At 47.9% G+C, this 12,154-nt stretch overlaps 1 protein-coding gene across 2 annotated transcripts in view; it reads right to left on the bottom strand.

Moving 5' to 3' along the window:
- MLF1 (myeloid leukemia factor 1) overlaps positions 1-7,821 on the bottom strand; it is a 53,026-nt gene extending 45,205 nt beyond the window's left edge. Inside the window, exon 1 of one of the 2 annotated variants that reach the window (XM_068280910.1) lies at positions 7,666-7,821. In XM_068280910.1, the coding sequence (XP_068137011.1) occupies positions 7,666-7,712 (47 nt within the window). In that variant the 5' untranslated portion in view covers positions 7,713-7,821. The remainder of the gene's footprint in view (positions 1-7,665) is intronic. The other variant, XM_068280911.1, reaches the window with a different exon arrangement.
- Positions 7,822-12,154: the final 4,333 nt, after the last annotated feature.

Raw genomic sequence — 12,154 nt, 5'->3', positions numbered from 1 at the left:
CTAAAAATGCAGCTAAAAATGAGGCTTTGATAAGAAAAACAAAGTTCTGATGCTGTGAAACTGTTAAAGAAACACCAAGCCTTTTCAGTTCTGCTGAGTAGATTTTTAGTCCGGAGGTTCACTTTAAATGCTTCTAAGCTCGCCTGGCTACCTGTAGAAGCCCCAGTCCCCTGACAGTCAAAGATGTCACTCCTAGCACCAGACCTAACCACAATCATTGAGCGTGTATTGTTCAGCCACCTGGTCAGATGCAGCTGAAATTCTGAGCAACATTAAATACTATTACCCCTCCGAGTCGTAGCAACTCAGAGGGAGAAGTAATTTGGGGTCCAGCTATCGCTAGCACCAGAATAACATGTAAAATCCCGCTGCTATACAATAACACTACGTTTATGGCCACACCCTAGTCAAGCGCTACCCGGGATGTAGCATGTGCTGAGACACCTGCCTCACACTGATCAGCCAAAATCTGTTTAGGAAAACCCAGCTCCTCCTTCCAGCCCGAGAGGGCTTGCCAGCCTAACGCTGCTTAGTGCGTGGCATTCCATTCATTGTAATGAAGATGCTGCACAGAAAGCGGCCAAAGGATGGTCTCCTGTAAATTAAGCAAAATCCAGCTGTAAAGTATGGTTAGGACCCAGGGTATGGAAGTAAATCTCTGTGAAGCTGGCCCATCTACAATCAGCACACAAAAAAATCCATCCTGTTTGGTTAGCGCTACTTTGTGCCCATTTGTGCTGCTTTAATTTTGAAGAAAATAAAAAAAAGTTTTCCCAGACAATAACATAACCCAGCCCCCCTACAACAGCCGTCAACATATAACTGGAATGGTTGGTTAGTGTTGTGGTTGTGCTGCAAAAATCATTATTCTATCTTATATAGTTTTTGAGATACTGAGATATTATAAAAGTAAAAAGTTCACGGAGCTGTATGCTTTTGTAGTGGGCCTAGTGAACTTTTGACCTTCATAAAATCTTGAAGATCTCAAAAACTATAAAAGATAGAAAGATGATTGTACAGCACAGATGAGCACAAACACAGCACTACCCAACCCTACCAGTGTTATACCCGTAGGCTGTTGTATGAGGGCTGGGTGATGTTGTTGTCTGGAAAAAAAATGATCGCCATTTTCTTCGAAACAAAAGCAGCACAGATCTAATTTTTGCAGCACAAATTCTTGCAGCCGCGCTGACGTCATCGGACATCCGCCGGGCTCTACTGCGCAGGCGCAGAACTACTGCGCCTGCGCAGTACAGCCCGGCGGACGTCCGATGACGTCAGCGCGGCTGCGTGGGACGCAGAAGTGCCAGGCCTTGGAGCGCAGAAGAGCCCGACCTGGCAGCCGGCCTGGCCAGGTCGGGTCGGCCACCGGAGACCACCGGGAGCCTGCGGAGCGGCGGCGAGGGCACCTCCTGCCTGCCACGGGCTGGAGGAAGCCCCAGGTAAGTGGATATTGATTTTTATTTTTTTACCTACCTCCCTGAACCTTCCCTTTAAACCCATGTAAGGGTTTTATTACTGTCAGAGTTACTGATGGAGATATACCCCAGCAGTCAAAACACTATTCTGTAGTGCAGGGAAAGATCAGAACCACTGCCAAGTCTTCCATTCTGTCTGTGTCCGCACTAGGCATATTCCTTTCACAGGATATTGCATAATGTGGACAAAAAGTGAAGTGCAATTTCCCCAGCAAGTGTACAGGCAGTTATAAAAACCCAAAAGAAGTTTTAACTCTTCCCCAACCTATTCAAGACGCTCTCCAACCAAAAACATCCTTCAGTGCTGCTTTAAAGAAAAGTTATATTTACCTATACAGTGTTCTCCCCAGAATTTTTTCCCAGCCGGGTGGCATGAAAAAGTAGCCGGGTGGGGCGAGATGAGAGAATGCAGGGTCAGTGCTTCTGTGAGCATCTCTGCTTACAGCATAAGAGGAGGTGAGCCGATGACAACCGGGTGCTCACCAAAACTAGCCGGGTGGAGCACCCGGCTAAAAGGGCCTGGGGAGAACACTGCTATAGAGTCTCATCCCACAAAGCCGTCCTGAAGATCCTGCATCACTCCACTTCCGGCATTTGGCCCAGCCTCCCCTCTCTCCTCTGAGAGAAAACGCCTGACTATTTACTGCAGTAAATAGCTTGTCGCTTTACTCTGGGAAGAGAGGGGAGGCGGGACCAGCAGCACTGAAGGATTTTTAATTTTTGGATGGAGATCCTCTTTAAGAACTAAAACAGCTGCATTATACTTGCATACGCAAATAGCTTATCTTAATTTGTGTGAGCAAAACATGTTTTAAAAAAAACTCATGCTAAATGCTCTTTACAGTTCCCTAGACTATACAACTGATATGCCTGCTTTTGAAGATAGTATCTACATCCAAACTCAACAAGGAATAAACATACTACAACATACACCTGTTATAAATCAATACAGTACGGCAGCAGATCAAGTACCCATGGATTAGTCAGTGCGGACAAGTTATATGGAGAGTCCTTTTAAAAGAATGAGGCCAAGGGTCATGTGGCGTATTGGTTCCAACAGACTTTGGCGTATCACCGCGATGGCTATTCTCACTGATCAAAATTGACATGTTATATAACTCAGGGCCCAACTCTACCTCAGGAACTGAGGTAAATTTCTGCACAAGACAGTGCCCTAGATCTTGCTGCTGAAACCTCATGACAATAAGGACTGAAAAAAGTATCTGAAAGCACCTTTCTGCATTTGAGAGGTCTCCAGCCAAGTACTACTAATGAATGACTTCATTAGGTAAGATAGTGTATAACACAGTGGAGGCCTACTTAGTAGCAGTCTAACAATATTTATCAACATGGCAGAACCTCCCAACAGTCTCATGTTAAATCGACAGCTTTCTCAGTTAGTTGCCTGCCTTTAGCAGGTCCCTTGCATCAACAGCAACAGTTTCCTGAAGTGTAGCAGGGGCCTCAGTCTTTGGTAACATGGCAGTGTCCTAGTAAACAAACAATCTCATATAAAGGAATGTAGGGGTTTTGTAGCTGTTGCAAACTTTGGGGATCACTTATTTAATACTAGGTTTTTTTCCCCCTATATTATTATCTAGTATTTATATAGCGCAGACATATTTCACAGCACTGTACAGATTATATAGTCTTGGTACTAACTGTCCCTCAGAGAATCTCACAGTCTAATCCCTACCATAGTCATATGCCCATCATAGTCTAGGGCCAATTTTAGGGGGAAGCCACTTAACTCATATGTATGTTTTTGGGACGTGGGAGGAAACCGGAGTGCCCGGAGGAAACCCACACAGACACGGGGAGAACATACAAACTCCTTGCAGATAGTGTCCTGCCTTGGATTCGTACCTGGGACCCAGCGCTGCAAGGCAAGAGTGCTATCCACTACACCACCATGTTGCCCTATAGATCACTGGCTTTCCTCCCCTGCTATTCATGATGATCATTGAGTTGCAAATAATTGCGATTTGATGTAAAATTTTACGCCATTGCAGAGTCACAAGTGGAGATGTGACTCTGAAGACCACTGTGTCGGGGTCTTCAGCATGTCCCAGGCTGCAGCATCTGTTCCCTATATCATCCTCTAGTGGTGTCTAGTGGTGCGACATCAGAGGGTGACAAAGAGAGTAGGTGCTGCAGCCTGCAACATGCAATTCTGAAGATCCCGGTGCAGGCAGGACAGGTGAGAAGCACTTCAACAGCGTTCCATTTGTGGCTCTGCATGGGAAGGGGGCTGCATAACGCTGGGAGATGATCTAGCTATCTATCCTGGGAAGGGGGGCAGGGTGCCTTATACTAGGTTCACATCTGGCTAATCTGGGAAAGGGGTGCTGCCTGCCTAATGCTGAGATAAAACAGAAAGGACCGGCACCGCTGTCTTGTATCAAAGCTCTTTTAATAGCACCAAAGTGGCAGCAGTGACAGACTGCTGTTTCGGTTTACACCTTTATCAAACTGCTCAAAGCAAAAGGTGTAAACCGAAACAGCAGTCTGTCACTGCTGCCACTTTGGTGCTATTAAAAGAGCTTTGATACAAGACAGCGGTGCCGGTCCTTTCTGTTTTATCTGGACTGCACTTCCCAGGAGGCACTGGGGAGAGACCTTGGGCACGCTGCATACTCTTTTTTGGAAACGGTGCTCCCTCTCTTTTGTTTATGTGCCTGATGCTGAGGACACATCTGGCTATCCTATGGAGGGGCTGCCAGCCTACTACTGGAGGCACATCTGGCTGTCTAACATGGGTATGGGAGTTACCTAATACAGGGGGAACATCTGAATAGAACAGGGGAGAAGGATACCTAATACTGAGGCAACATCTGCTACCTACTCTGGGGCAGGCACAATTCGGGGGGCGGGGAGCATTTTAGAATCTCCTCCTTTAGTGCTGGAGAACCTTAAGGCTTCTTGCACACCAAGACGTTGCATTAGGTGGCACGTTAAGGTCGCATAACGTGCACCTAACACAACGTATGGTGCTGCAAGAGCCGACGGTAGAGTGAGCCGCGTTAGGCGGCTCGAGTCCTATAATGTCTCCCAGAGTGGCGCTGATTGGCCAGCGGGACCACGTGATGCGGAGCGAGACACTCCGCATCACGTGGTCCCGCCGGCCAATCAGCGCCCGCCAGTGCAGTGAATATTAAGTAGCCATGTGCGCGGCTACTGTAGCTGGCTCTCCCCGCCTCCTCCGCCCCCCACTGCGCATGTGCAAACAGTCTAACGCGGCTATAGCCGCTCCAACGCCGTAGCATGCTGCACTTTGCACAGAACGTGCAGCGTTACATGTAACGCAACGTGGGCTGTGTGAACAGCCCACTTGTGTTACATTGCTGTGCGTTGGGGGAGCGTTACAGGCGCACTAACGTGCGCCTGTAACGTCTTGGTGTGCAAGCAGCCTAAAGGTAAGGTAAACGAGTGCCACTGTAATACAGAATTGCCATTTTATGTGAAATCATGAATTTCTGCTACAGTACTGTTAAAGTACCAATGAGACAAGGGGGGGTTGGGAGGGCTTCCTTCAGCCCCCTCTAGGCTTATTGTTCCCTGGCCATCCTCCTCCCGGATCTTCTGCAATTAACCCCAGAAAGTCTTGCAGTCTGGAGCCAACTGCACATGAGCCCCCAGTCGTGCTCGGGGAAACTGTGTGCCAGATTGCGCCTGCACCGATTGGACAACTTACTGTGGCCGATTGTGGAAGATCCAGGAGGTGGCGGAGGATGGCAAGGGAGTGATCTGCCTGGAGGGGGCTAGAGGAAGCCTGAGGTATGTAGCATTTTTTCCTCCTGCCCCATCTCAGGTACACTTTAATGCCAATTAGCCTGAGTACCACTTTACAGATCATTAAATTGCAAGTGTCACTTTGTAAATAGCCGACAGCGGAAAGGAAATAAATATGGCAGCCTCCATATCCCTCTCACTTCAGGTGTGCATTACGATTAAGTGGCACATGGCTGAGATGCAAGTCACTGGGTCTCGCTACTTTTTCTGGCTAGATGTAATGATCCCAATTGGCAATCCACTACTGTATACTACATCATTTATTTATTGTATTTATAAAGCGCCAACATATTACGCATCGCTGATTCAAGTGAATGGAGGTATGGATTACTAATGTAGGTCAATTGTGGTATGAAAAATCAAAGCATTAATTACCAGGCAACAAAATCTGATCCTTTATAAATTTGGCAATATGAAATTGTCAAATGGATTTTTAAAGTGTAGAATAACACCAGAGTGATGATATTATAAGATAGACCCTCTTTATAAATGGGACCTGATGACTTATTTCTATTTCGAGTAATGAGTTAATAGTATCTTCACCAGATGCCAACTTGTAACAGCATATCTATGGGGCTTGTGTATAAAAAGTGGCAATCTGATTTGTTGTTCAAAATTACAATGACACTTGTATTAAAGGGTGATCATACATACATACATTAATTGCCCTTACTGTAATTCTGCTCAACTGGCATGCCTCAAGTCCACTTAGCTAAACTGAGAGCATAATGCAACACAAGCAGCTGCCACTACTTCTGCCTAGAAAAGCAATGCTACAAGGCTCACAGACCTTCATCACAGCTGTGTTCTGATGATTTTTGGTGACCTGCTGGGGACAAACTAGAATGTTTCAAAGTCAAGCATCACTGTTCTCCATTTTATAGCTTAAAGTGACTCTGTAACAAAAATTACAACGTTTTTTCTATCATCCTACAAGTTCCTAAACCTATTCTAATGTGATCTGGCTTACTGCAGCTCTTTCTACTATAACCATCTCTGTAATAAATCAATGTATCTTTCCCCTGTCAGACTTGTCGGCCTGTGTCTGGAAGGCTGCCAAGTTCTTCAGTGTTGAACTGTTCCTCTATGCACACTCCAGTGTGTGTTTTATTTACATAAGCCAGCAGCTTCTCTGCTATCTTATCAGTGATACAAGAGAGCTGGATAAAAATCCTCCTCTGGAGGCTGTGAAAGGAGCTGGTCTGTCACATACTGAGGAATTAACGACATAGGCAGAGCTGTCTGCAGGAAGCCTGTAATGTTCAGTGCATGAGAGAAGCTGGGGACAGAAGGTAAACACACACAAGTGATCTCTTGAGATTCAGAAGTAAGGCTGTATACAGCCTGCTTGTGTATGAATGTATTTTCTATGTGTGGACATGCTGTACATCAACCTACTTCCTGTTTTGGTGGCCATTTTGTTTGTTTATAAACAAACTTTTTAAAACAGTTTTTGACTACTTTTAATGCGGCGAGGAGCGGCGAAATTGTGTCAGAGGGTAATAGGAGATGTCCCCTAACGCACTGGTATGTTTACTTTTGTGCGATTTTAACAACCACTATCGTGAAAAAAGTAGGCAGGTAAAATCTGACACAACCGACAGGTTTTGGGCTAGTCCATGTCCTTTTGGGGGATTCTCAGGGTTTTCTGTGTTTTCAACAGCATTTCGTGAACAGCAGTTGCAAAGTGACAAAATAGTGTGCAAGTGAGTAGGGAGGCCGGCTGGTATCTTACTATTTTGTCAGTTAAACTGCTGTTCAGGAAATGCTGTTGAAAACAAAAAAAAATCCCTGAGAATCCCCCATGAAGAGATGGACTAGCACAAAACCTGTCCGTTCTATCAGATTTGAACTGCCTACTTTTTTCACGATAGAGGTCCTTTAAACTAGCCATACACTGGTTCTTTTTTACTGTTGATATCTGGCCGATATGATTATTTGATCTTATCTGCTAGAAATTGATGCCATAACATGCCAACACGATCCCCTTTTGCACCAAATCGGTCAATCTTGATTATTGATTGATCAATGGCAGGTCAGGAGTGGCGGTAGATAGACGACCCACAGTGTTGCACTGCATCAAACAGTGCAATGCTGCAGTTAGACAGATGTGTAATAGATTTCATGCAGACATCTTTAAAAATGCATGTGCAGTGTGTGGAGAGATTGATCAAATAAAAACCTCTCTGATCAGATTATGCTCTGGGAGGGATCTATCTTCTGACCACATGGACCAGTGTATGGCTAGCCAGCCTGGCAGTGATCAGTAGTTCTTGGGGAGCTACAAGTAGCATAACCACCAGCCATTGCACAGCTGCCAGAGGGCATCAGACTGGCCAGCATGCTTCCACATGCACAGTATGAAGAAAGCGAGCAGCGCTGCTGGGTAACTCACGAGAAGAAGGGGTCTTCCTCGACGTCTCTGAGAAGGCTCCCGAACATCTTTCCGCAGATCCAGCAGCAGCACCGAGTCCAGCTCAGCCGTGCACTCAACTCACAGAGGAGCCAGCCAGCACTACGGTGTACAGTATAATCCGCTGTGTCACATGACCTGCTGCCGAGCCTCTGATTGGCTGCCTGCCTGTAGAAAGCTCTGGAGATGGAAGCTTCTCCCGTCGCCGTGGCAACCCTCGTCAACAGACTCATTGCCAAGAGGCCCGGTGTGGTGAAATTTTTTGCAACTTTATCAGATTTTGCAACCGGTTGCACTTATTTATACGTATAGCTATCAGAAAGTGCAACCTAGCCATTGACTTTAACCTATCTGTATCAGAAAATGCAACCCAACCAAACCCTATTCTCACACAGAACCCTCCCCTCTTGCTCAACTAATAACCCCCCCTGGAGGGAACAATCCCCCCTCTTGCTCAACTAATAACCCCCCCCCCCCAGGGATCAATCCCCCCTCTTGCTCAACTAATAACCCCCCCTGGAGGGAACAATCCCCCCTGTTGCTCAACTAATAACCCCCCCCTGGAGGGAACAATCCCCCCTCTTCCTCAACTAATAACCCCCCACCCCCCGAGGAAACAATCCCCCCTCTTGCTCAACTAATAACCCCCCCTGGAGGGAACAATCCCCTTTCTAGCTCAATGGGATCTGTGGTTGCAAAAAATTACAGGCGTGTTAACAGAGAGGAGCCACGCCTACACAGTCATACACTGTCCTCTATGGCAAGTTGCAAAATATGATAGGTAGCAAAAATTTTCACTACACCGGGATGGAAATAGCTAGAAAGGATTTATGCAAACGGCCATTCAGATTTAGTAAGGTGCAATTATTATGTCTGCCTATATAACATTAGGCGCGGCTGCTATTAAGAGAAGCTTGTAACCTACTTACATCACTTTAGATCTATTATCCTTCCTATTAACCGACCATTACTCATCTCCTCTGACTCAGCCCTCAAAATATAAAAGTATGTTTCTTTTGGCTAGGGCTGTGACAAATGCACAGTTACATATAACCGTATTGTATTTTTATAATAAAATATCTTAAATACCTTTTGGAGAAGCTTCCTAACTCTGTTTCTGAAATAATGTAGTGGTATTGTGAACAGAATATGTAATAAATCCATAAACCTAACCCTGAAATACTTCAGGTTGGTTGCACACTATAATAATAGCCCAGGAAAAAGTTATGTTTGCATGCAACCATAAAAAGTAATATGGAACTTCCAGTTTACTTCCAGGAATCACAGAGTAATGCACTGCAGATTCTGCATTACTCTGCGGCGTCTGGAGCACTTCCGTCGCATCGTGTCACACCGCGGGGAATGTAATCATAGTGACTAATGGCCACGGTAGTGGGGTAGAGTACCGCAATGTGATGCTACATGTGTGAGAGGGACTTACCAGAACAATTTTGAGAATTATGAAGAGTCCTGTTTCCCCCTTTTTGTCCTTGTTTCTACACTATGTTTACAGTGGGCATTGCCTTGTGTTCCCTGTAAAAGCATGAACAGAAATAGAAAGTTGCACCGCCAGGGCCGGACTTGTACTCTTTACCGCCCAAGGCCACTGTCACCAGCCTCCCCCCTTCAGTATAGGTAGAGAGATGACCCATCCCTCTTCCCTCCAGTATAGGTAGCCAGATGACCCCCCCCCCCCCTTCCCTCTAGTATAGGTAGCCTGATGACCCCCCCCAGTATAGGTAGCCAGATGACCCCCTCCCCCCTTTCCCTCCAGTATAGGTAGCCAGATGACTTCCTTAATCCCTCCTTTTCCCACTCCCCCCTTTCAGCATAGGTAGCCAGCTCACCTTCACACCGCAACACCTATCAGCTCGTCTCCAGTGCAGAAGCTTCATCTTCCTTTCCATCTCCAATGTTGCCCAAGTCCATAGCCGCTGGCCATAATGCAAACGTGCACAGAGAGCAATGTGGCTACTGCACAGGCAGCTAGCAGCAGAGTACCACGGTCAGGCAGGGCCGGCCCACCCATGAGGCGGGGTGAGGCGGGTTCCTCAGGCGACAGGAAGTGGAGGGGCGGCACCAGATGAAGTGGCTGTGACTGAGCGGGGGGAGCCAGAGCCGCGGTGAGGGCAGCCCTCCCTCTCCCCGGGCCGCCCTCCATGCTCCCCCCTCGGACTTTAGGCAGCAGAGTTAGCGCGCAGGGAAGCGCTGCTGTACACAGCCTGTTACTCACCTCCCTGGATCCGATCGCCGCTCCCGCCCTGCTGGTCTCCTCTCTGCAATGTAGCCGCTGATACATTACACACGCTGCTTCCTGTTTACACAGGAAGCAGCCGCGTGTGTATCAGCCGGCTAGGCAGAGAGGAGACCAGCAGGGCGGGAGCGGCGATCGGATCCAGGGAGGTGAGTAACAGTCTGTGTACAGCAGCGCTTCCTTGCGCGCTAACTCTGCTGCCTAAAGTCCGAGGGGGGAGCATGGAGGGCGGCCCGGGGAGAGGGAGGGAGAGGTCGGGCTGCCCTCCCCGCGGCTCCGGCTCCCCCCTCCGCCATTATGAGGGGGCACCTACCTGGGCAAGCTACCTATCTATCCTATACTGGGGGGCACCTACCTAATCTAACCTGTTTTGGGGGCAGCTACCTATCTATCCTATACTGGGGGGCACCTACCTAATCTAACCTGTTTTGGGGGCAGCTACCTATCTATCCTATACTGGGGGGCACCTACCTAATCTAACCTGTTTTGGGGGCAGCTACCTATCTATCCTATACTGGGGGGCACCTACCTATCTAACCTATACTGGGGGGCAGCTACCTATCTAATCTATACTGGGGGGCAGCTACCTATCTAACCTATACTGGGGGGCAGCTACCTATCTAACCTATACTGGGGGCAGCTACCTGTCTATCCTATACTGGGGGGGCACCTACCTAATCTAACCTGTACTGGGGGCAGCTACCTATCTATCCTATACTGGGGGGCACCTACCTAATCTAACCTGTACTGGGGGGCAGCTACCTATCTATCCTATACTGGGGGGCAGCTACCTATCTAACCTACACTGGGGGGCAGCTACCTATCTAACCTACACTGGGGGGCAGCTACCTATCTAACCTATACTGGGGGCAGCTACCTATCTATCCTATACTGGGGGGCACCTACCTAATCTAACCTGTACTGGGGGCAGCTACCTATCTATCCTATACTGGGGGGCACCTACCTAATCTAACCTGTACTGGGGGGCAGCTACCTATCTAACCTATACTGGGGGGCAGCTACCTATCTAACCTATACTGGGGGCAGCTACCTGTCTATCCTATACTGGGGGGCACCTACCTAATCTAACCTGTACTGGGGGCAGCTACCTATCTATCCTATACTGGGGGGCACCTACCTAATCTAACCTGTACTGGGGGGCAGCTACCTATCTAACCTATACTGGGGGGCAGCTACCTATCTAACCTATGCTGGGGGGCAGCTACCTGTCTAACCTATGCTGGGGGCAGCTACATATCTAATCTATACTGGGGGCACCTACCTAATCTAACCTGTACTGGGGGCAGCTACCTATCTATCCTATACTGGGGGGCACCTACCTAATCTAACCTGTACTGGGGGGCAGCTACCTATCTAACCTATACTGGGGGGCAGCTACCTATCTAACCTATACTGGGGGGCAGCTACCTATCTAACCTATACTGGGGGGCAGCTACCTATCTATCCTATACTGGGGGGCAGCTACCTAATCTAACCTGTACTGGGGGCAGCTACCTATCTATCCTATACTGGGGGGCACCTACCTAATCTAACCTGTACTGGGGGGCAGCTACCTATCTAACCTATACTGGGGGGCAGCTACCTATCTATCCTATACTGGGGGGCACCTACCTAATCTAACCTGTACTGGGGGGCAGCTACCTATCTAACCTATACTGGGGGGCAGCTACCTATCTAACCTATACTGGGGGGCAGCTACCTATCTATCCTATACTGGGGGGCACCTACCTAATCTAACCTGTACTGGGGGCAGCTACCTATCTATCCTATACTGGGGGGCACCTACCTAATCTAACCTGTACTGGGGGGCAGCTACCTATCTAACCTATACTGGGGGGCAGCTACCTATCTAACCTATGCTGGGGGGCAGCTACCTGTCTAACCTATGCTGGGGGCAGCTACTTATCTAATCTATACTGGGGGCACCTACCTAATCTAACATGTACTGGGGGCACCTACCTAATCTAACCTATACTGAAGGGCAGCGACCTAATCTAACCTATACTGGGGGGAAGCTACCTATCTAACCTAAAATGGGGGCACTTATCTAACCTGTATTGGGGGCACCTACCTACCTAGCTAGCCTATACAGGTGGCAACTATACTGGCTTCCTATACTGGGGGCACCTACCTAACTAACCTATACTGGGGGTACCTACCTATCTAACCTATGCTGGGGGCAACTATACTGGCTAC

Source organism: Hyperolius riggenbachi, chromosome 4, assembly GCF_040937935.1.
Source record: "Hyperolius riggenbachi isolate aHypRig1 chromosome 4, aHypRig1.pri, whole genome shotgun sequence".
Classification (NCBI taxonomy): Eukaryota; Metazoa; Chordata; class Amphibia; order Anura; family Hyperoliidae; genus Hyperolius; species Hyperolius riggenbachi.
This window is presented reverse-complemented; position numbering and strand designations above follow the sequence as displayed.